The sequence below is a fragment of the Sciurus vulgaris genome (assembly GCF_902686455.1).
Source record: "Sciurus vulgaris genome assembly, chromosome: 11".
Classification (NCBI taxonomy): Eukaryota; Metazoa; Chordata; class Mammalia; order Rodentia; family Sciuridae; genus Sciurus; species Sciurus vulgaris.
The window spans coordinates 3,895,949-3,920,367 of NC_136472.1; the positions used below are offsets into that span (position 1 = coordinate 3,895,949).

At 49.1% G+C, this 24,419-nt stretch overlaps 1 protein-coding gene across 3 annotated transcripts in view; it reads right to left on the bottom strand.

Moving 5' to 3' along the window:
* The window catches only part of CARS1 (cysteinyl-tRNA synthetase 1), a 58,510-nt gene that overhangs the window by 17,542 nt on the left and 16,549 nt on the right, over nucleotides 1-24,419 (bottom strand). For all 3 annotated transcript variants that reach the window (XM_079104927.1, XM_079104929.1, XM_079104928.1), the window contains 4 exons: nucleotides 23,755-23,904; nucleotides 3,493-3,633; nucleotides 2,717-2,805; nucleotides 1,393-1,514 (listed from right to left, as the gene is read on the bottom strand). In XM_079104927.1, the coding sequence (XP_078961053.1) occupies nucleotides 1,393-1,514; nucleotides 2,717-2,805; nucleotides 3,493-3,633; nucleotides 23,755-23,904 (502 nt within the window). The remainder of the gene's footprint in view (nucleotides 1-1,392; nucleotides 1,515-2,716; nucleotides 2,806-3,492; nucleotides 3,634-23,754; nucleotides 23,905-24,419) is intronic.

Here is a 24,419-nt window from a genome sequence, read left to right on the forward strand (position 1 = left end):
CTTACAACTTAACGATCCTCCTGCCTCAGGCTCCCGAGGAGATGGGCTTACAGGTGTGTGCCACTGTGCCCAGCTGCACGTTCCTTCTGAGAGCACGCTTCCTCTAACACGCGAGGGGTACGTAGCCCATGTCATCTCCCCTTCTGCGAGGAGGTGGAAGCAGGAGGAAGTGCCCTTACAGGGCAGGTGTGCCCCCTGCCGGCCTTCCTATCCGAGGTGGGGCTGTGCTCTCGCCGTTCCTAGGACCCGGCCAGTCAGAGGTCTGTCCTGTCCTAGGGGAACGAGCCTTTTCTACTTTGCTTATCTTCGTGAAGAAGCAGCATTTGGCTCGCCAGGCTCTCCACCGAGTCCACGTCTATCTTTACCCCTCCTGGTTGCTGTCTTGCCCTCTTCCAGAGCTCCTCATCTGCTCGCTTTGTCCCCTTACACACCTGGCTAGGTACCCACAGGTGCACGCCACACCTGGCTATAGCGTCCTGTCCTCCCAGGTGTCAGACACAGGCCTCTCTCTTGCACATCCCACAGAGTCCGAGCCTTGCACGCTGCACATTGTGCTGTGCTCAGGGAATGAGGCCCCATGAAAGCAACTCTGGAGCACACGCCGACTTCCCTTTGCCACCCACGTGGGGCGCATAAGGAGCCATGCTCTCAGGCCGTGCCCGCTCACCATATTCCAATCTTCCCCACCTGCTCATCTTGCCAGCTTGACTCTGCTACTGAGAAGGGCACAGATATAGGTGTGGCGACTGTGGGTCCGAGTCCTCCCTCCTTCTATGCCTGTGAACACTGGAGCCTTAAATGCCATGGGGTCAAACATGCCAGTGTCCCTACACTGGCTCAGCCTGTCTTCTTTCAACATTTTTGTGTTGTTTTAGATTCTAGTATTTCTTGATTAAAAGCAACTTTTATGGCCAAGCTGACTCCCAGAAATAGGGGTAGGTGAGCAACATGCCCAGTGTGGGAGCCACACATACCCTGCAAATACTTGGCCCTCGTGGGTACATCTCAGCCTCACTCATGGAATGAGTGTGGAGAACACGGGTATCCAGGTGTCCCACATGGGCTCTGCCGGGCTCAGAGAGCCTGGCTCCCTGTTTTAAAATGTGGCTGGAGATTGAGGGACTCATGACACTTGATCGCATTCTAGAGTCCCACAGTCTATTTGAACCTCACGCACGGTGACAGCAGCCCCAAGAATCAAGGCCCCAGGCCACTTGTAAGGACAGCAGTGGCCACTCTCTTTGCTTTATAAGAAACAAGGCGTTTCGTGGTCTAGTGAGGACAAGCCCTGAAGTCCCTTTGGGGGAAGCAGCACTTTCTTGGCCACCCAGCGGAAGCGTGGCTCGTGTAGGAAGGGGTCCTTTCAGTCATGCACTCGGGCTTGCTTCTTACCTTCCCCCTCCTGCAGAGCTGCCTGGTCCCCAACGGCTTCGGGCACCAGCTTGCCATAGGAGTGTTTCTCACTGGAAGCAAACTTCAGGGTGTCAAAGTAGACAGACCCATTTGAAGCATATCTGGAAGACAGAAGAGGAAATGGGGGATCTAGCAGGTGCCAAAGGACATCAGTCTGGAATTAGAGGGCTGCAAAGTCATAAGCGCCAAGTCTCTGCTGTTTCCACCTTCCCTGTGGCTGTTGGGAAGCCATGCCAGCTGTGCAGTCTGAGTGGGGGCTCCTGCCTGCCATGGGGCAGCCTCTCTGCTGCTAAGCAGTATGTGCCACAGGAACCCGCCACCTGGTGCCATGGCCTCAACTGATGACACCACCCTGCACGGCATGCCACCACCTCACCCCACCTGCCTGCCACCCCCCTGGGGCCCTGCCACGGCTCTCTAAGAGCCTCCAGGCTATCCAGGCCTGATAACCTGTCTTCCATGAAAGGGTTCGCCTATGCCTTCTACTGGGACCAATCTCACGGTGCCCTACAGCAACCTGTGTTAAGTGGGGAGGTGGCACTGTCATTTCAGAGCCACCGCCACTGCGGGTGTGGCTGGAGCCTCACTCCTCCTTTGTCCAGTATATGCAGCCAGGTGGGGAGGGTGGTCACCAGAGCCAGGTCCAGGGCCCCACACTAGCTGGGCAGGGCTGCCCGCCTGGAACATCGAGCACTGCCCAGGCTCCTGGGTCCTGGCTGAGCTTCCTTGGGGTTCCTTTAGAGCAGACTGACTTCAGAAATAGGGCAAGTGTTTCCTGCATCAGACATGATGGAGGGACGCACCAGGGCATGAGAAGCAGTGCGTGCATTAAAATCACAGCTAAGGAATGGGACGCTGGTGACATGCACCTGTCCTTGGGATCAGATGCCAAGACACACACTCTTCAAGTGTCCAGGTGGTGTGGAAGCCCAGTGACCTGAGGTCTTAACTGCTAAGCCTCCCAGCAGACTTGGGCCCAGTCTTCCCTGAGGCCCCAGGGCAGGATCCTGGGCCTGTCTGAGGGGCCCAGGGCTGTGGAGCTGCAGGAAGAAGGCTGCTGGGGCTTCAGGACAGGCCGTACGCCACTGTCACCTGTCCCTCTGCTTCCTGCCCCATGGCACCAGGTGGTGCCTGCACAGTTCAACACCTACTGGGACAGTAGCATGCCGGGAGCTCCACGTAGAGCAACGCACCATGAGGGCAGTGCCCCAGTGACCCCAGGCACAGGCTCTCCTGCTTCCAGGCCCAGACATGGGGTGGGGGTGGCTGCCCTGGAAGGCTGAGGGAGGTCCCTTGTGCTCACCCATAGCCATTGTCCACAATCTTCTGGACAAAGTTCACAATTTCCGGTACATACTCGCTAACCCGGGTCAGGACATCTGGAGGCAGAACCTGCAGGTGACAAGGACAAGTCTCATACGTCCCTTCCAAACCCTTTGGCTCCCCACGAACACACGCTATGAAAACATCGCCTATCTGTCACACAGGAAGTCCCGCACAGTCCCAGGGACAGGCAAGCGGGCAGGGTCTGGGCTCTGAGGCTTCCCTGTGGGCCGACTACTTGGTTGGGTCACCAGTGTCCCTGCCTCACTAGCTTGGCTCTGGGTCACTGAGAATTTAGTTCCCTTAGTTCCCTTGTGATAAAGTGGATGAAAAGGCCTTGCTTGGGGACGACCGTGAGATGAAGAAAGGTGGAAGACGCAAGGTCTGCTTCCTTCCTGCCTCAAACCTGCAGGCAAGAGGCCTCAGGATGCCTCGTGGCCTTTCCTCACCAGAGGCTCAGAAGCCACAGTGACACCTGCCTGTCCTTACAGGAGTCTCCAACCTTTACGAGAGTTCGCGATTTATCCTCCGGGCAAGGGGAAAATAAAGGTGAACGTTCTGGTTAAAAACCAAATGAGGAAGATACTCATGCCCCTGGCTCATGCCCAGTGCTGACCCAGCTGCTCAATCGCCAAAGGAGGAACTCTGCACTGGCTTGCAAGGTGAGGACACTGGATCACACAGGCCTTCTGACTTCACCAAAACAGGAATCTGGAACCCAGGCCACTGGCCTACGAGCAAGCGTGAGACACTTACATTCAGAGCTTTCATGTCCTTGTGGAACTCCCCTTCCCAGAACTTGGGCAGCTGGGAGAAAATGGAATTGTCGGTCACCTCACTGCCACGCGTGGAGTCCAACCAGTCAGAAAGCAAGTCCTCTGCCTTGTCCAGCAACGTCTACAGGAAGGGACAGAATACCCACGCTGTGCCAGGTCTCACCAGGCACCTCCAGCATGGCAGTATGAGCCAATCAGTGCCCCAACTCCAGAGGCATCAAGCCCAGGGGAGACAGCGAATCTCGCACAACCAGCTGGGTGGCCATGGTGCACCCTGGGTGTGCCCCGTCCCCTCTGACCACACCCACAGGTCCCCCTGCACTCAGGAGAGAGAAACACGGTCCTTGTCCACCCTGGAGGAATCCAGTTTCTCAGCAACTTGACTTTGAGCAGTGACAGGCAAGGATTGCCCAGACAATCTGCAGTTTATCATGGAAGCTGAAGGCAAAGAACACAGTGTGGAGCGAGAAGCACAGAAAGGTGACCTGGCCAAGAGTGAGAACACAGAGTGGACAGTGCCCACCTCACTGGTGGGAAGGGGCTCAGGGGACCACTAGGGCCAGCACCACAAGCACTGCCTAGCAACGGCTCCTGGCTAGCAGGCTCACAAGGGGCCAATAGCAGGATGCCTGTGTGCCTCCCCAGCGCAGTAGGCACCATGGGTGGACAAGTAGAAAAGGCAGGGACTGTCAGTCTACTGCCCAGAAAGCAGACCCAGGGCCTGCCTCCAGTGCAGGGCTGGGAACCCCAAGGGTGACCCTGAGTAGGTGAGCCCCGGCTCTCGGGCAGGCACCTGCATTCTGGCCCTAGAACTACCAAACCATGACTAGGCAAGAACGAAGTCCAAGTCAAGGTCACTAAATGCCCAAGGCCGAGCAATCATGAGGAAAGCCACCAGAGATGACCAATAAGAGATCAACACATGCCAGCCTTCAGACAAGCATCACCAGACAGACAGCGAAAAGAGCGAGTGTCAAATGTTTAGAGAAACATGGTCATGAGGCGATGAGGAGCAGCCGGCCAACAAAGGCCACCAAATGGCCAGGCAGATTCAAAAGGAGAAACAAAGCACACTCTTAGAGATGAAGTCTATTAAGTGCTGAAAGAAAACACTCGACAGGCGGGTGAGGAGCTGAGGAGGGAACCATGACTGGGAGGGAAGAACTGAAGGAGTCGTTCCAATGGACGGGCACCAGGAGAGAGGAAAGGCAGCAGGGGGGCCAGCAGGATGGCTGAGGAGCAGGCCTCACGCCTAGCGGGTGTCCTAGAGAGTGAGGGCAGCCGGTGGGGCTGCTGGACCTCACCATGAGCTCCTCAGATCAGATGCCGCCGTCACAGGCCAGAAGCAGAGGGCCGCCATGACAGGCGCCAGGCAGCCTCCTACAGCACCTCGGGGAAACAGCATGAGGCAAGAAAGACGTCTCTTCACAAGGAGCCAGACAGAGGGAAAGAAGGTGCTACGGAGGCGGCCACCGGACCTCTATGACTGCCCAACTCAGAAGCCAGCGCAGCAGGACCAGCCCAAGGTGGTGGTAGTCTGAAGAAGCCCTGCAGCGTGGGCACCTCTGGGGCTGCGCAAAGGTGGCCCTCAGCTGGCCGAGCCCTGCCCAGCAGCAGCCCTGGGGGTCAGGGAAGTCAGGGGCTTGCAGAGCCCCCACCCAAGGCCAGTCGTCCAGCCGTGGGTATGCTAGGGATTAGCGGATCCACAACATGACAAAGGACTTACTGCCCCCTCAACATGACCACGTTAAGCTTGAAACCCTAATCAAACAGTCTTGAATTATACACATAAAGGCCTGAAGAAGTCTTCTGGCTTCTTGTTCGATAGGCACAAAGTCTGGAAGTCGCTACTCCATCCTAACAGCAGGCAAAAAGCTATGGACAGCAAACTCTTCTTGGATCTGGAAGAGGGACAGGACACAACACAGCCTGCAGAGCCAGAGGTGTGGATGGTAAGTACTGGAGGTGCAGGGAGATACCAGACAGAGGGACCCCACACTATTGTAAGTTTTACCTCTGGTACCTTGACCAAGTTCTCACAGGGGACAAGGAGAAAGCACCCTCTGGGCAGAGGGCAAGGAGAGGGACCACAGTGAGACACGCCCGAGCTCGGCTCAGCCCCTGCTCTGGCCTGAGTGTGTTTCTCAAATGCAGCAGTGCTGGGAGGTGGGGCTGAGGGCGAAGGGCCTAGGTCACAGGGCCACTCTCTGGAGTGGATCAGGTGGACTAGAAAAGGGCTGAAGGCAGTGAGTCTAACCTCTCTCTCGCCCAACACCCCCTTCTGTCCTTCTGCTTTCTTTCATGGAAAGATGCAGCAAGAGAACCCTGGTCAGATACAGAGCCCTTGAACTCCAGAACTATGAGAAATGGCTCTCTGTTCATTCTAAGTTACCCAGCGTCTGATGTTACAGCAACACAACACAGCCCAAGACGCCACCCTCTAGAGGCCCCTTCAACCAGAGTAGAACCTGCCTGGAGGCAGGCAAGTCCCCTCTCCAGCCAGCTCCAACCTTCCTTTGTCAATAAGCAGAGGAGCGTGGAGGAACACTGAGGGCTGCAGTGCAGGGCACTGCCTCCCTGGGCACGGAGACCGGGTCACAGACCCCAGATTGCCACAAATTGAAGCCTGTTCACAGCTGGTCCTCCTCACAGCTGGACACGCCACAAGCATGTCCAGCTATTGAGAAGAACAAGGTCTACTGAAGGAAAAATAACATGGTCTGTAGAGACCAAGCCAGCTTCTGAACTAGACATGGCAGGCATGCTGGAATTGTCAGAGGGAGAAGCTGTGACAACCAGCATTAATATGTGAGGGGCTCCCTAGGGACAAAGCAGTTAGCTGCAAGAACAGACCTGAGAGACACAGGAAGTCCAGTGGTCCGATTCCAGAGTCGTTTTTAGCCTTAAATGTAAAATAACTGGGGATGTAAGAAAAGCATCCGGAAGGGAAACAGAGCAGAGTGGAAAGTGGGAAGCAGTTAACTCCCACAATAGCACCACAGCCCGTGGACGTCCATGCACCTAAACAGCCCTTGACACACAGGAGGTGGGGGAAGGGGTCGGCCTGAACGACAGACATCGAAATACTTGTGTGGTGCATTTTTAAAAATCACCCAATGAGAGACAGTGAAACCTAGGTGACATATGAGAAGACTGTGCACCCACAGCACTCAGCCAATGAGGAACTGGGGGAGGGACCCAGCCCTAGGGCTACGATGTGATCATCACCCTCTCAGCTCCCCGACACCAGACCTTGGAAGCCTTCGAGCCTTCGGGGAGCCTCACTTCCTGTGCCTCACGACTCTCCGCCCACCCTTCTGTAACAGGGTCACATGATGCTCTGACTAGCTCCCTTGCAGCTTTGAAACTTCCATGTTCTTTCCTTTACCCTATCTTCTTTACCCTGAACTTCTCCTCGCTAATCTTCTTTTCCCTCATCTTCTCCCTGATCTCTCCTCTGATCTTATTCCCTCTGAATCGCCTCGTTAAAAGCCACCTGCTCCTGCTGGTGGGCAGAATCACAGCCTCTGGACAGGAGTCCCTGTGCTTCTCCTTTGCTAGCAAAGCAAGAAACCTTCTTTTTTCTTTTTCTCAAAACCGTTCCTCATTATTCGTTTGGCATCAGGGACAAGGACCAAGCTTTCAGCAACAAACGTGGCACCCCAGAGGGGACCCAAGAGCAGCCCGCGCTCCAGCTTCTCGGGCAGGTCTGGCCCTCCAAGAGACCCCACTTCCCTGCTGAGGACACAAGGTGGCTGGTGAGTTTGTTGAGAGCCGACCACTGGAGAAATTGGGAGACGCTGTTAGTCTGCCTCGGGCTGAACCAGAGGAGCGGTTCCTGGGGGTAAAGGAGGGACAGAGGGACCGTCCCAACAGCTGCCGAACACCTTTCGCTTCAGGGAACTCCTGCCTTCTCTCCCTGAAGCACACAAATTGCTCCATCAGTTGGCCCACTTTGAGAAAAAGGAAACTGAACTCAGGGAAGTCAAGACACTCTTGGCCATTTGGTAAGTCCCCTATTGTGCATGCCAACCCTTGATTCCACGCACCTGGCCCCTCTTTCTGGGGATATCTGTGGCTCCAGTGGTATAGGAGTCACGGTTAAGTGGGACTAGAACCTATGGATATGTACTGCCTTCTGATCTGTTCTAGGTTCTCATCAGTTTGTTGGCCTGTGGCTTAGGAATTCCCTCTGGTTGTCTGGCTTGTTAGTATCTGTTACTGCCCCTTTTAAGGCATGGCCAGTACTGCATTGATCCTATAGGTAGTCTCCTGGGAAAGATCTTGGCTGGTCAATTTAAAGGTTCCCATCTGTCAGCCATGGTTTGGGGCTCCCCTCTGGTGGTCTCTCTCTGTTCCCTTTTTGTACAATCTTGACATTGAAGTTGGTCTGGCAGGGTAAACTACATGATAGAGATTCCGTGTGTACGGGCATTTATGCAGTTGCATGATGAGGGTCTGAACAGTCAGGAACTAAGTTGAAGGTGCAAAGGCACTGCCCTGGTGTGCAAGGACAGCAGGCACCAGAAAGGGTAAAAGTATTTCAACCTTTTAACCCCAGCTCGGGCACTCCCAGCACTGTTTCTCAGCCTGGCCCCAGGCAGCCACAGATCATCTCACTGTGGGCCAAGGAAGCCAGACCTAAACTGGGGGGGGAAATCCCAGAAAAGCTGCCCGTGCTGTAGAAAAATGGCCAAAGAGAACCTGGCCTCTGCCCTGCCTTCCAGCCCCTTCTGCCCCTGGCAGGGAGGTGGGGCTGTGGAGGCTGCTGGCCACAAAGGATGTGGCAGTAGGATCCAGCACTGTCAGGTTATGACCTGGGGACAGAAGTAGTGTCCCCTCTGAAGATCTGACAGGACACCCCATTTGGTCATGTGATATTCATCACCGGGGCAAAGCAGCTCTTGCTATAATAGTATCCCATCAACTAAATGCCTGGGGAGACTGGCAGAATAAATAACTCACCCAGGAAAGAAAAACACAGAAACTAAGGCCAACCTGTGTCTTGTAGGCAGCCTCTGCAAAGGATCTCAAGGAAGGCTGAAGAAAAGGATGGAAGGGCCTCCTCCACACATATCAATAGGCCTAGTATAAGAGAAAGGCCCTAAAGGAGCCTCTGGGTACAAGTGACAGCGGGGACTCACTTAAGTTGATGGCACTATGACAATGATAACGGAGACAGGTCAGGCTCAGAAATATCCTGTGCTCCAACCCCTTGAATGCGACCCGGGAGAAAAAAGATTAAGACACAGTTTATTTGTATATGCGGAACTGTACAACCCTCTCCTGGGATGAGATGTGTTGTGTCAATTAAATGCACAGATGACATTCATAAGGTCTGTTTCAGAATATGAATTTAAGAAAGGGTTCATGAACCTACAAAACTAGAAAAGATAAAAGAAAGTTAGAGGTATGGAAACGTATTTTAGTGTGGAAAATTGGAAGGTAAAAGAAATGTTTCTGGATGAGAAAGTATTTTGTCTGGTAAAGTAATATTCTCGGGTTAAAGTCTAAGATGAAAGAGGGCAAATCTAAGGACGTAAAGAAGTTGTGAAAGTTTAAGTCGCAGAAGGTTTGTGGAAGGTAAATCTCAAAAAATTTGTTTGTGATTAAATTGGCAATAATTTGTAGAATCAAAGTTATTTGAACTTTTTTTTCTTTATGTTTTGTGGTGCTGGGGATTGAACCCAAAGCCTTATGCACACAAAGGATGTACTCTACCAGCTAAGCTATATTCCCAAACCAAAATACTTGAACTTTAATGTACTGATATGAAGCAAAGTCTGAAATACTGATCTGCTCTTATCAATATAATTTTATTGTATCTGCTAGATTTTATTGGGGAAACTAAGCTTTAAAGGAATTAGGGTTTGTACCTGTTTTAAAGTCTTAAAGGATTACTTTGTAATTGGTTAAACAAACAACTGTTACTTAGGTTATAACAATATAATTAACACTCTAAATATATGTGACTAGGCATATGTAATGCATTTGAAAACTATCTGTCTAAGCCTCGTCTAAGTGTTAAGTGAAAGTTTATAAAATGAAAGTATAGGGCTGGGTACACTGTAGTTCCGTGGTAAAGTGCTTGCTTCGCATATATGAGACTGGGTTTGATCCTCAGCACTACATAAAAATAAATGAATAGGGGCTGGGATGGTGGCTCAGTGGTAGAGCACTTGCCTAGCATGTGTGAGGAACTGGGTTCGAATCTCAGCACCACATACAAATAAATAAATAAATAAAGATTCATCAATGACTAATAAAAATGCTTTTAAAAAAATAAATGAATAAAGTTATTAAATACATATAAAGAAAGTTTATGTAAGCTAACTTGCAAGATAACCAACAAGTGCTTTCTTTTATACAGGTATCTGACACAGAAGGGCCACATTGATATTTGAAGACCTGTTTTATATCTATTTGCTTTGACTAAGTCAATTTCTGATGATTAACACTGCTAAGAGATTTAATTAAGGCTATCCTTTGATTTTTGTTAATCCACACAGAACTGTGATTATTGTTACTGTATACTCTTGATTCTGAATTATACATTAGAAGTTCAACTTAGTTAAATGTAACACTTAGGAAAGCATCTTGCCAAGCTAATGTTATCCAAACTAAAATTCTGTGCAGCAAACATCTTGAATTTGTATAAAAATCACAAATTTGGATGGCATTTATTCATGTCATTTCATGTCTTATAACTGGATAAAGTGACCTGTTGTCAATAAGTCACACATACACTTTTGTGTTTCTCTTCACACTGGAATTAAAATTTAAAGGCGATTTTGGAAGACAAGGAGAGTGGATCTGTTTAAAGGTGACATTGTGAAACATGGGAGCATTCTGCCACTTTTTTCACAAAAAGAAAGTTAAAAGCTCTCTCAGCCTTTCCTTGATTCGTGCTTCAGATGCAATACTGTATTGTGTTATTTGTGAAGGGCCCACCTCACCTAGATAAGGCTCTGCTCCCACCTCACTCCATGTCAGAATGGCTCCAAAATAAGCTCATTTAAAGTTGGGTTCAAAAGATTAATTTTGTTGTAAGGATTACTGTGATCTCAGACAGGAGATATAATAACTAAGTAAAGGTTCAAGATTATAAAAATCATTTTTCTCCGTTCATAACTATTACACAAACTGATTGTTTTTGTTTTTACTGTTAATTTCATTTTGTATTTTCCTTGTAAACTTTATAACTGTTGCCTGTTAGTGTTTTGCAGAGGTACTACTTCTTAAAAAAACAAAACAAAACCTGGGTTAATATGAAATAATAAGCCATCACCTACAAAACCTCCCATACTAATACTAACCTCAGCTAAATAAAAGGGGTATCTGTAAAATTATAGATAGTGAAGTTATAACCTATTACTGCCTCTTTAAGACTGGTGAAACTGGCTTGCTGGGTGTTTAAAACCCAAGGTTGGACACCAAAGTCAGGGAAGTAAAAGAGCCAAGGAAAAAGCAGCCAGCATTTTGGCCCTTGCCCCCTAAGGTCAGCCAGGACCTGGAGAAGACAGGACCTCTCTCTGGGCCCTGCAACTCTGCTGATCAGGGAGATCCAGAGGACCCTAGAGAACAGGAAGCCAACCAGTGCACATTCTGCAAAGCAGAGGGTCATTGGAGAGGGAAATGTCCCTGATGCTTCCAAGAGAAGCCACACATGGTCAGCCAGACCCCGACCCATCCTGGCAAGTGGCACCACTGGTAGAGGGAAGGTAAAGGAGCCAGGAGGCTTCACCCATGTCCCCAAGAGTGTCTCTGAGGAATGTCTGCTGACTCTTCAGAGTAGACAGGAACAAGGTCAGTTTCGACCAAGTTGGTCTTCAACACCTGGAAGGAGAGCACAGCCTGAGCACAGTCCAACATGGTCATTTAAAAGGAAAACCCATAGTTTTTAACATAACCTAAGAAGTACACTGGTATCAGCCCTACCGAAAGTAAGCAAAGCTGGAGGCTATGAAGGAAGGGTTCCTGTGTAAGAGTGACTAATAATAATGGTCACAGGAGTTGGAGATTTATTTGTCCTGAGTTAATTTGAGTCTGATTTCATCGACCTACAAATCTTCCTAACCTCCTATACTGATGATATGATCTGTTTTTCACTGATAAAATTATAAGTTTCTGTCCTCATGGTTTTCAGAGACTGACTGAAATACTAATTGTCTTTGTGCCAATTATTTACAAAAAAGCGATGGTTGGCTGTCTTTACTGTTGTCTTAGCATGATCCCTGCCCCGTGTGTGCCTTGTCCAGTCACCTGCCATCTGCCACTGTGGACCGCTGGACTGCTCTGGTGCTGAGTGGCCTTAACGGTCCACACCCCACCTTAGAGAACAAGGACTTTGGGTTTCTTCCCCCAACTTTGCCCCTTTCAGCAGGAAGCAGCTTGGAGGTGATGTCGCCCTCTTTCCATAGAAATGGAAGCTAGAAATGGACGTGGGTAAATGTAACAGGGGTTCACTTGATGCTTCGACTATTTTCCTTGTCGCTTTGAAACTTACATGCTTTTTTCTTTTTCTCAATCTTCTTTTCCCTGAACTTCTCCTCCCTGATCATCTTTTCCCCTCATCTTCTCCTCCCTGATCTTCTCCTTCCTGATCGCTCCTCTCTAATCTCATTTTCTGTGAATCACCTCTATAAAAGCCAGCTATTCCTGCTGATAGGCAGAATCACAGCCTTTGCAACAGGAGCAAAGCAATAAACCATCTTTTTTTCCTTTTTCCTAAAATCATTCCTCATTATTGGATTGGCACTGGGAACAAGGACCAAGCTTTCGGCAACTCTTTGAATCTGGACAGGTGAGTGTGTTTCTCACAGATAGTTAAGGACAGCAGAGAGATGGAAGTTCTAAGAAAGAACAACAAAAATGCTAGAGATGAAAATGTCACAGAAATGAGTAGGCGTGGTGGCACACACCTGTAATCCCAGCTACTCGGAGGCCGAGGCAGGAGGATCGCAAGGTTAAACCCAGACTGGGCCACTTGGTGAGACCCTGTCTCAAAAAAAAAAAAAGGCTGGGATGTGGCTCAGTGGTGGAGCACCCCAGGGTTCAAGCCCAGGTACCAAAAAAAGTGCTCAGTGGCTCATCACAGTGCAGACAGCAGAGAAGACTCCTGCACTTGAGGGTCTGATGGCAGAGACTTCCAGAAATGAAAAGCAAAGTAAGTGAAGTATGGAAAGAACAGAACATCAAGGACTGTGGGACCACAGGGAAGGTGCCATGGGAGCTGGCGGCGGTCCACTTTATGCTCAGAACGTAGCCCGTGCTGCTCTCCACTGCGACTAAGTTTTTTTTTTTTTTTTGGGGGGGGTGGTGAGGCGGGTACCAGGGATTGAACTCAGGGGTACTCGACCACATGCCCAGTCCTATTTTGCATTTTATTTAGAGACAGAGTCCCAATGAGCTGCTTAACACGTGGCTTTTGCTGAGGCTGGCTTTGAACTCATGACCCTCCTGCCTCAGCCTCTGGAGCCACTGGGATTACAGGAGTGTGCCACCCCACCCAGATGCAACTGAGCTTTAAAATGGACATGTTTCTCTCTCTCCCTACTCCTCCCTAATCTCAGGGAAGCAGGATTACCTTTCTATTCCATCCTAGGCAGAGTTATCTATCCTTTAACACCCACAACAGGAGCAAAGTAATCCAGATGTGGGGATGGCACCAGAAGATCCCAGAAAGGACTATCTCCCAAATTAACAAGTGAATTACAACTCTGACAGAGAACACATGGACTTGTAGCCTTCGAATCACTTCTTTAAAAGCCCTCTGTTCTCCCTGATGAGCAGAATCACAGCCTCTGGACAGGAGTCCCCTGTGTTTCTCCTCTGCTAGCAAAACAATAAAAATTCTTTTTCCTTTTTCTCAAAACTGTATCCTTGTTATTGGATTGAAATTGGGGACAAAGGGAGAGCTTTCAGTAAAAGGAGCAGGAGGAGGAAAGAGGGACAGAGGCAAAGCCTGTCCCCAGTCACCGTCAGACTCCAGACACAGGCCCAGAGAACCAGAAGGCACTACACCTGGGTAGCCACTGTCAAAGAGAAAAGCCCTTCTAGCAGCTGGCAGGAAGAAGGCCTTCCTGCAGGAGGACAGAGTGCCACCACAGGAAGGTGGAGGGCTCCTCTCCTCCCTGGCCAGGAACCACCCACCAGGAGTCTGCACCTGAGAGGTTACCCTCAGAACTCAGGCAGAAGCGAAGCCTTCCTCGGATGAAGAAAAAAAAAAAAAAAACAGGCATCTGTTGCCAGTGGGCCTACCGTGCAAGAAATGCTGAATAGCTTTTTGGAGAAAAGCAAACAGTGAAGGTCGGAAATTTGGATCTGTGTAACAAGGGAGCTCATGGAAGCAAGAGGAAGTAGAGGTTAAATAAAAACTGTCATTCTTCTGGGGTGGGGCGCAGAGGCAGAGCCTGCTTAGTGTGCCCCAGGCCCTGGGGCTGATCCCAGCACCACAAACAAAAACAAAGCAAGCAAACAACCCCCCCCCCCCCCAACTGCACTTTTCCTTCTTCCTGGATCTAACAGATCCTTTGCTCAAAATGACAACATTAACAACTATTCCCAAAAGGAAAAGCAGCCACAGTGGGAGGGGCGGGAACGGCGCTCCTGACTGGGCGGGGTTAGGCAGAAAGGTAGCTGCCGGGGTGCCAGCTCTAACAGCCAAGACCAGCTGGGTAGGCTAAGGAGAGAAAAGGGAATCACAGGAAGTGTTCAATTAAAACGGCAAAAGGCTGAGAAAGAGCGGAAGAGAACAGAAACAAAGAACAAGAGCAAAAAATAAAACCAATCACAAACATGGAAAATACTGATACCCCACTGTATCAACACTCCTTGAATGCCAAATGGAGTCTGTCTCTCCTGTATATATTACACACATGTGCTATGTATCAGTCACAGACACATAGGTACTTGTTCATTTGGGATGCTGGGGATGAACCCAGGGCCTTGCGCATGGCTAGGCAGGCACTCTACTATCTACTTACACCCCAGCCTTGAATGCCAATTGTATAAATGTGCCAATTAAAAGACAACGGATATCAGAGTGGACTGAGAAAACAGTGTCCTGGTTCAATCTGAGCGCTCAAAAACACAACAACAGAAACCAAATATCAGCACTCAAATACACGTTGCCAACAAGAAATCCAGTTTAAATATAAAAGTGCATGATTAGGTCTGGGGTTGTGGCTCAGTGGTACAGCACTTGCCTAGCAAGTGTGAGGCACTGGGTTCGATCCTCAGCACCATAAATAAATAAATAAATAAATAAAAGTTAAAGAAACACATGATTAAAGGTGAATGGTGGAGAAAGATGTGCCATGCTATCACAACCAAAAGAAAGCAAGAGTAGCTTATTAATACCAGACAGAGGGTACTAATAAGGGCTACTCGATGACAACAGGTGCAGACTCCTCCACCTAGTGGTCTTCACGTGCCTGTGCCTGGCAACCACGTCCAGACACCCAGGGCAAAAGTGAGACCTGAGAAGGCAAACAGAGGAGTCCACTCTGGCAGCTGGACACCCCAGCACACCCTAAGGAAACTGTCAGATCCAGCAGGCAGAAAATCAGTAAGCACAGCTGAGCGCAAGGACTCCAGCCTTCCAGGGGACACAGGGCACGCCTATGGATGCCTCACCCACCACAGAAGGATGCACACGCCCCTGAACATCAAGTGCACCTTGGCAAATTTAATGGAAATCATGCAGCGTTCGCTCTCCAACCGGCCTGGGATTCAGCAGAAGTCAGTAACATGAAGGGAGCTGGGAAAGACCCCAGGAGCGATTTCAGCTTGTGGACTACTTACAGAGGGTGGGCTGGGGGTCAGGAGGAAGCGAGGGAGCAAGGCAAGGTGAAGCACAGGGATCAGGAAAGGACAAAGGGAGGTGATCACTAGGGAAAGGGGACACAAAAAGTCAGAAGGAAAATGCAACTCTTGACAGCCAAGGCGACTACCTACAAGGAAACCCGGAGCCTCTACTGGAGGCTTCTAGAACCAGGGGTGAAGTCGCGGAGGGTGGTGAAGAGCGTGGTCTCATCTGAAACGCCCCCAAGGGCCTGGGTGCTGGCCATCTGGTGGCCTGCAGAGGAGCCTCAGGAGGTGGAGCCTGGAGGGGGAACTTAGGTCACTGCGGACCCTTGAGGAGACCTGGGGCCCTGGCCCTTGCTCTCTGCTTCCTGGACACCATGCACTGAGCAGCTCCTACTGCCACATGCTCCCGTGCTGCCCCCTGGACCCCAAGGCCATGTGGCCAACGGGGACTGAAGCCCGAGGGTGTGAGCTGTAAAGCCTGCCATGTCTGTCAGACTACCTGCAGGAACCTCACACAACTCAAGCGGTTCACACGATTCAGCACAGTGCTATGCTAAAATGCCATTGAAAATGGCCTCAAAACAGCAGGCACACACAAAGATGCCGGGCGGCGTTTGTCATGAGGGAACTGCTGTCTTGGACGGCAGACTCCATCAAACTTGGGCAAGGGCGTGGGACATTGGGGGCACTGGGCAGTGCTGGCAGGGCTGCAGGATGGACTGGCACTTGGAAAGGCAGCCTGGCCCCTCCTTTCACAATGAGCTGTGCTTCTGCCACATGATTCAGGAAGCACTCCCTGGCATTCGCCTGAAGGAGCTGAAAACATGCTCAAACAAAAACCTGCAGCTTTAATCACAACTGCAAACGTGGAAGCAGCCCAGATGACATTCAGATGAGGGGCTTCTGGGCAAAGGAACATGGGATGCCATTCAGAGCCACAGAGACATGGAGGAAACCTAAGTGCACAGTACCAAGTGGAAGAAGACACTGTGTTGAGACAAGAGACACTGGTCTGCGCTTGGCTGCTGGCTCCTGGTGGCTGCTGGACGGCCTCAGGATGGGGCTGGTTGCCCAGAGAACTGACCATGTGAGGACAGGGTTGGAGCGCTCAGACTAGCTCCCAATGCCAGGGAGGGGAGAAGGTGGGGCTGCCAGAGTGCTCAACCACTGCTCCACAGGACAAGGTCCAGAGAGCTTGATCACTGACACCTGGAGGGCCCGGAGGCAGGGGCCTGGAGACAGCTGGGAGGCTCCATGCTCCTTTCTGTGTGTCCTCCCCAGCATCTCTTCCTCAGGATCCTCTTAATTTCCTTTATTAATAAACCACTAAGCGTACGTAAAATGCTGCCTGAGTTCTGTGACCCATTCTAGCACATAAGTGGAACCTGAGGGGGACCATGGGAACTGACTCAGACGCTTAGTCAAAGCACAGTGACAACCCACTACTTTGGCATCTGAACTGGGGTCAGCCCTCAACCCACAGGATCTGACGCCATCTCCAGGTCAACAATGTCAAAACCGCGTTCACGTAGGATGTCCAGCTGGTGTCACGAGACTGTGGGGGGCGGGGCACATTTTGGCGACCAGAGGTGCAGTGTCCTGCACTGAGAGAAAACGCAGGAAAGACACTTAGTTTTTTCTTATCTCCAACCAAAGCCCCACTGAGAAAGCACACACTGGACAATTCCAACTCTGTCACACTCTGGGAAAGGCAAGACTGTGGAGACAATGAACCGTCAGTGGTGGCCAGGAGATCAGGAGAGAGGGAGGCCTGGGCAGAGCCCAGAGGTTCTAGGCAGCAACGCCCTTCTGCGATACTGTGCAGACAGATCCGCGATCACCTATCTGTCCAAACCCACAGAACACATACCACCAAGAGTGACCCTAACACAAGCTAGGGACCCAGGTAATGACCACGTGTGGACGCGGGCTCTCCCATTATAACAAAGATTGACTTGGGGTGCTGGTGATGAGGAGGCCATGGGACAGTGGGAGCAAGGGAAGATGGTCTCTCAATTTTGATGTGAACCAGAGCCTATTCTAAAAAGACAGGATGTTAAGAAATAACTGGCAGAACAAGAGAAACAGACAATCTGCCACCAGAGGACTTCCTCTCTGCTAACTTTGAACGATCACCACACAAACAGGCTGAGCTGGCAAAGGAATTAGCAAAGATAACGCAAAATGTCAGCAGCGCAGGACTGGCTGGGCAGCACGCAGAATCCCACATCAGTGGTTAGAGGGAACCTGAGCCCCTCCAGCACCTAAGGCTGTGGCACGAACCCCCTGCTCAGCACCAGCACAGGGCAGACCACACAGACTGCAGGTGACTGAGCCTGTCTGAATAGTAGCAAGGGGAAAATGCCAGTACCTGGAAATTAAAAGCATACCTCTAAATCAGTCCTGGGCTTGGCCAGGCACAAGTTCAACCAGCCTTGGCAACTCAGCAAGGCCCCAAGTAACAGCGAGACCCTGAGTCCAAATGAAAACCAAAAAGGGCTGGGGATGCGGCTCAGTGACAGAGCACTGGTTCAATCCCCAGTGACTGGTACTGGTTCAATCCCCAGTACCACAAAAAGTAAATAAGAGAGTCAGTCTTGGGTTTTAAAAAAGGCAAAGTTGAAATTAAAATGGTTCATAAGTGAATAATGTCAAAATTTGTGGATGCAGCAAAGATGACACACAGAGGAGAGCCTGTGGCCTTGATTCCTTACACCAAAATGAGCCGACGGATAAGAAATGAGACGAGGAGCAGAATAAACCCAGAGAAAAAGGACGGAAAGAAGCCACGAAAAGGAAGGCGAGAGCGACGAGCAGAGGGGCAGGCTGGAGGGGACCCAACATACAGCTGGCCATTCCCACAGGACCCGCCTCACAGCACGGAGCCCCTGCAGGGCTGATGGCACAGAGCCAGAGGCCCCCAGGTGGAGACCCACTGGGAACCAAGATGGTGCCACACATCCCAGGAAAGGAGAGCTTTCCGCAGGCAGGGGAGGGCCGTCCCTGCTCAGGCCACTCACTAGGGTTAGTCTAGGAGGCAGGAAGACTTTGGTGGGAACCTCAAAACCTCGGAACCTCCAGAAGAAAACACAGGAGAACATCTTTACATCTCAGGGTAGGACATACTTCTGACACAGAGCTGTTAACTGTGAAGTAGAGGAAATTTAATTGTATTAAAATCAAGGTGCTCAACTCACAGAAAGAAAGCAGACACCAAGGCAATGAGAGAAGCCAGCGACCCTTTAAACCACAAAGAGTTAGTACCAGGGAAAAGAAGGCCTGCAAACCACTCAGAGAAACACCCGAGGTCCAGGGGAGGAGCCGGGGGCGCCCAGAACCATGCTGGTCTCCAGCAGGTGCAGAGATGTCTCAGGGAGGCTGGAGGAAAATGTGCTCAAGCCAGAGCTGTTCCCGCTCGATGCTCACCCACTGACAAAGGAAGGGGCCTCAGGACACGAGTGTAGGGATGTGCTGGGGAGAAAAGCTCTTCAGAACCAGCTGAGAAACGTCACCAGACAGGAAGGCGCTAGCAGAAGCTGAGACTGCTGCCCTGAGGATGACCTGCTGCGGGGTGGCCCTGGGCAAGCACCCAGAGCTAAAATGTCCCCTCCGCCAAGTGGCAGAACACCTACTCTTACTGCAGTGGTCCCTGCGGCTCCTGCACCAACACTGTGGCTTAGGGGACGGAACCCCAGCTGTGCCTCCAGGAGTCAGAACGGCGGCTCATGCTAGGCAGAGGCTATGCGGTGACTACAGCCCCGGGCTCCCTAGAGCTCACTGGGTGGCTGGGCGTTCCTGGAGGCCTATGCACTCCGCCCAAGAGCTTCAGAGGCTGCGGGGGATCTGGCAGGCTCCCCCACCTCCCCTGTACCTCTGCGTGGCTAGGGGTCCTGGCTATGCCGCTGTGACAAACCTAAGATGAGAGGACCGCTAGATGCCAAGTCCTGAGTCCTTCAGAGAACCCAGAATGTGTGGGCAGTGTTGGGAACCCTGACAACCACCCAGAATATTTCATCCATCAATGAGCTTTCTTCTCAGCAGCACATGGATCCTTCTCTAAAACAGACCATATCTTAGGCCACAAAGCAACTCTTAGCAAATACAAAAAAATAGAATACCCTGCATTCTATCAGATCATAACAGAATGAAAGTAGAATTCAATGATAAAATAAAAAATAGAAGCTACACTAACACCTGCAGACAATAACATGCTATTGAATGACCAATGGACAGCAGAAGAAATCAGGGAGGAAATAAAAAAAAAATACTTGGAGGTAAGTGAGAATAGTGACACTGAGACACTGTGAAGGCAGGGCTGAGAGGAGACTCACTGCGCGAGCTCATTTATCATAAGAATAAAACGTCACCAAATAAACGATCTACCATTACATCTCGAAGCTGAAGAAAAAGAACACATTAATACCAAAAGCAGAAAATAGAAAATAATTAAAATCAGAGCTGAAATCAAGAAATTGAAACTAAAACCCCCAAAAAATCAACAAAACAAAAAGTTGGTTATTTGAAAAAATAAATAAAATTGACAAACCTTTAGTCAAGCTAATGAAAAAATTGAGAAAACTCAAATTACTAAAATTCGTGGAAAAGAAAATATCAGACACTATTGAAATACAGAAAAAATCAAACTATTTTGAAAATTTATACTCTAACAGAACAGAAAATCTTGAAGAAATTGACAAATTTCTAAAGAAGTACAATCTACCCAAATGGAATCAGGAGGACATATAAAATTTAAACAGATCAATTTCAAACAACGAAATTGAAGATGCCATCAAAAGTCTACCAAGAAAGAAAAACCCAGGACCAGTCGGATTCTCAGCTGAGTTCTACAAGACCTTCAAAGAAGAACTAACACCAATACTCCTCAAAGTACTCCATGAAATAGAAAAGGAGGGAACCTTTCCAGACTCATTCAACGAGGCTAGGATCACCCTAATACCAAAACCAAAGACACATCAAGGAAATAAAACTTCAGACCAATATCCCTGATGAACATAGATGCAAAAATTCTCAATAAAATTCTGGAAAATCACATACAAAACATCTTTAAAAGTGCACCATGATCAAGTGCAAGGGATGCAAGGCTCGTTTGACAACTGGAAATCAATAAACGTGATCCACCACATCAATAGACTTAAAGACAAGAATCATATGATCATCTCAATAGATGCAGAAAAAGCATTTGACAAAATACAGCATCCGTTCATGTTAAAAACACTAGAAAAACTAGGGATAGTAGGAACATAACTCAACATCCTAAAAGCCATGTATGCTAAACCCAAGGCCAACATCATTCTAAATGGAAAAATATTGAAAGCATTCCCTCTAAAAACTGGAACAAGACAAGGGTGCCCTCTTTCACCACTTCTATTCAACATCATCCTGGAAACTCTAGCCAGAGCATTTAGACAGACCAAAGAAATTAAAGAAATACAAATAAGAAAAGAACTCAGCTGTCACTATTTGCTGACAACATGATTCCCAACAAACTCCACCAGAAAACTTCTAGAGCTCATAAATGATTCAGCAAAGTAGCAAGATATAAAATTAATACCCGTGAATCAACTGTGTTCCTATACATCAGTGATTAATCCAATGCAAGAAGAATTAGGACAACTACCCCATTCACAATAGCCTCAAAGAAAATAAAATACTTGGGAATCAATCTAACAAAAAAGGTGAAAGACCTCTACACTGAAAACTACAGAACACTAAAAACAGAAATTTAAGACCTTAGAAGATGGAAAAATCTCCCATGTTCTTGGATAGGCAGAATTAATATTGTCAAAATGGCCATACTACCAAAAGTGTTATACAGATTTAATGCAGTTCTGATTAAAATTCTGATGTTGTTGTTCACAGAAATAGAAAAAGGAGTCGTAAAATTCGTTTGGAAAAATAAGAGGCCCAGAATAGCCAAAGCAACCCTCAGTGAGAAAAGTGAAGCAGGAGGCATCCCAATACCAGACCTTAAATTATACTACAGAGCTATAGTAACACAAAAGGCATGGTATTGGCACCAAAACAGACATGAAGACCAATGGTGCAGAACAGAAAACACAGAGACAAACCCACACAAGTACAGTTATCTCACAGTAGACAAAGGTGCCATAAACATATGTTAGAGAAAAGATAGCCTCTCCAACAAATGGTGCTGAGAAAACTGGAAAACCACATGTAGCAAAATGAAATTGGATCCCTATCTCTCACCCTGCACGAAACTCAACTCAAAGTGGATCAAGGACCTAGGCATTAGAGACCCTGTGCCTTCTAGAAGAAAAAGTAGGCCCAAATCTCTACCATGTCAGCTTAGAAACCAACTTTCTCAATACAGACTTCTAAAGTGCAAGAAGAAAAATCCAGAATCAATGAATGGGATAGTATGAAACCAAAAAGTTTCTTCTCAGCAAAGTAAACAATCAAGAACATGAAGACAGAGTCTACAGAATGGGAGAAAATCTTTGCCACCTGCATCTCAGAGCATTAATCTCTAGGATATATAAAGAACTCAAAAAACTTAATATCAAAACACTAAATAACCCAATCAATAAATGGGCAAAGGAATGAACAGAGACTTCACAGAAGAAATACGATTGATCAAACAAATATGAAAAAATGTTCAACATCTCTAGCAATTAGAGAAATGCAAATTAAAACTACACTGATTCACTGAGATTTTATCTCACTCCAGTCAGAATAGCAATTATCAAAAACACAAGTAACGATAAGCGTTAGTGAGGATGTGGGGGAAAAGGCTGGTGGGAGTGCAAACTGGTGCGACCACCCTGGAAAGCAGTATGGAGATTCCTCCTCAAATGCAACCAGCAGGGGCAGGGGTTGTAGCTCAGTGGTAGAACACTTGCCTTGCATGTGTGAGGCACTGGGTTCAATCCTCAGTATCATATAAAAATAAACAAAGATATTATGTTTATCTACAACTAAAAAAATATTTTAAAAAAAGGAACCACCATTTGACCCAGTTATCCTACTCCTCAGCATATACCTAAGGACTTAAAAATCAGCACGTTGTAGTGATGTGGCCACATCAATGTTCATAGCAGCTAAATAATGGGTAAACAATGGAACCAACCTAGGTGCCCTTTGGCAGATGAATGGATAAAGAAAATGTGATACATATACACAATGGAATATTACTCAGTCATAAAGAAGAATGAAGTTATGGTATTTGCTGGTAAATGGAAAGAAATGGGGACTATTGTGCTAAGTGGAATAAGCCAATTCCAAAAAACCAAAGGCTGAATGTTCTCTCTGATACGTAGACGCTAATTCACAATAAGTGGGACAGGGTGCAGGGGAGACAGAAGTTTGCTGGACTAGACAAAGGGGAATGAAGGGAAGGTGGGTCAGGGATAGGAAAGACAGTAGAATGAACTGGACATCACTTTCCTATGTTCATATATAATACACGACCAGTTTAACTCCACATAATGCACAACCACAAGAATGGGAAGTTATATTCCATGTGTGTACAATATGTCAAAATGCACTCCACTGTCATGTATATCTAAGAAGAATAAAAGTTAAAAACAAAAGTTTAAGACAGCACTGTTGGTAACAAGAAAACCTGAGCACAGGCCTCAGAAGCCTGGCAAGCAGCTCAGCCTGATGGCACTGGAGCAATAATGGTGACCAGTGCGGGTGCATCTCAGACACGTGACTCAGTGGAAGCACGAGGCGACGCACATAGGACCCACTTCCATAACGCTCAGGAACAAGCACACCCTCGCGAGCTGCGGGATGCAGAAGACTACAAAGCAGACTGCGAGTGGACAGCAGACGCCGACTCCGGCATGGGCCTCTGAGGCAGGGCACAGATGTCCAGGAGGGCTGGCCACGCTGTGGTCGGAGCTGGAGGTCTCCTGCCGGAGCGCTCTGCACTGGGGCCCGACTTGGCAGGGCTGCAGCTTGCTTCTCCTTCCCAGAGCTCATGGGGGCCAGCAGAGGGCGCTGGCAGAAAGGAGAAGTGAAGGACAGGAACAAGAGGAAGGGGCACCCCGTGTCTAGCGCCCTCACTCCCAGCCGAGAGAGTCTTTCCAGCAGCAGAGACCTGCCCAGTGCCAAGGCCCAGTCCCACAGGACCCTGGCCCCGGGAGGCTCACTGGACGACCATGGGATGACCCCCACAGAAGGCCGCTCCCCTGCATTCCCCCTGGGCACAGTGGAGCAGGCTGCCAGAGGAGGACAGAGGGATTCATGTGGGTCCCAGGGCCTGCTCCAGCAGCTCCCTGCTCTGCCCAGAGATGGGGCTGGGGTGTGGGACGGGAGGGACAGACTCGACCACCCCAGAGCAAGGCCACCAGGCATGGGTCCAGGCATCTGACTCTAGGATGCAGATCGGTTCAGTGCAGACCACCTTACACACTGGGCTGGCAGGGAACCAGAAAGCACTCACCTCAACACGGCTGGCGATGTCTTCTCCAGAGAGGCTGGCGCGCACAGCTTCCTCAAGTGGCTCTGTGGCCAGCTCCACCATGCGCTGCATTCGCTCAAGCATCTGCCTCTTGCCAGGATCCGTGGTCTCACTTAACTTTACTGAAAATGGCTACAGAAAAAGGGACATATCAAACTTGGTAGATGATGCTGAAACCTGGGCTCATAAAGCTGATTCAGGGCAAAGAAGACTGGTGCTCCTACTGGCCCAAGGTGATTGCCAAGTCTACACCCTAGCTCTTCCCCAAGCAGTGGGCCAAGAGGCCTGAGCTGCCAGCCAAGGCAGCCTGGTGCTGGCCCTCCTCACCCATGACTGGGTGGGACCCTTAACAGCTCTGTCTCAGTTGCCACATGTAAAATGGAGAGCAGTACTTCTAGGCTGCTGCAATCTAACAGCTAGGCTGCAACTCATGCTTTTCCTTCCAGAGATAAAATGCCACTCTAATACCAGTAATTACACTCTAATTACTAGGGATTGCTGGTAGTTATTAAAGCAAATAAAATGAGTTACTTTTGTCATACTATGTAATACAAAGAACTATATGCTTATAATATGCCTATGCAGAATGAAATTATAAACTGGAGAAAGCTAATTTCTTTAATAGTTCTGAAAATCCACCATATTAT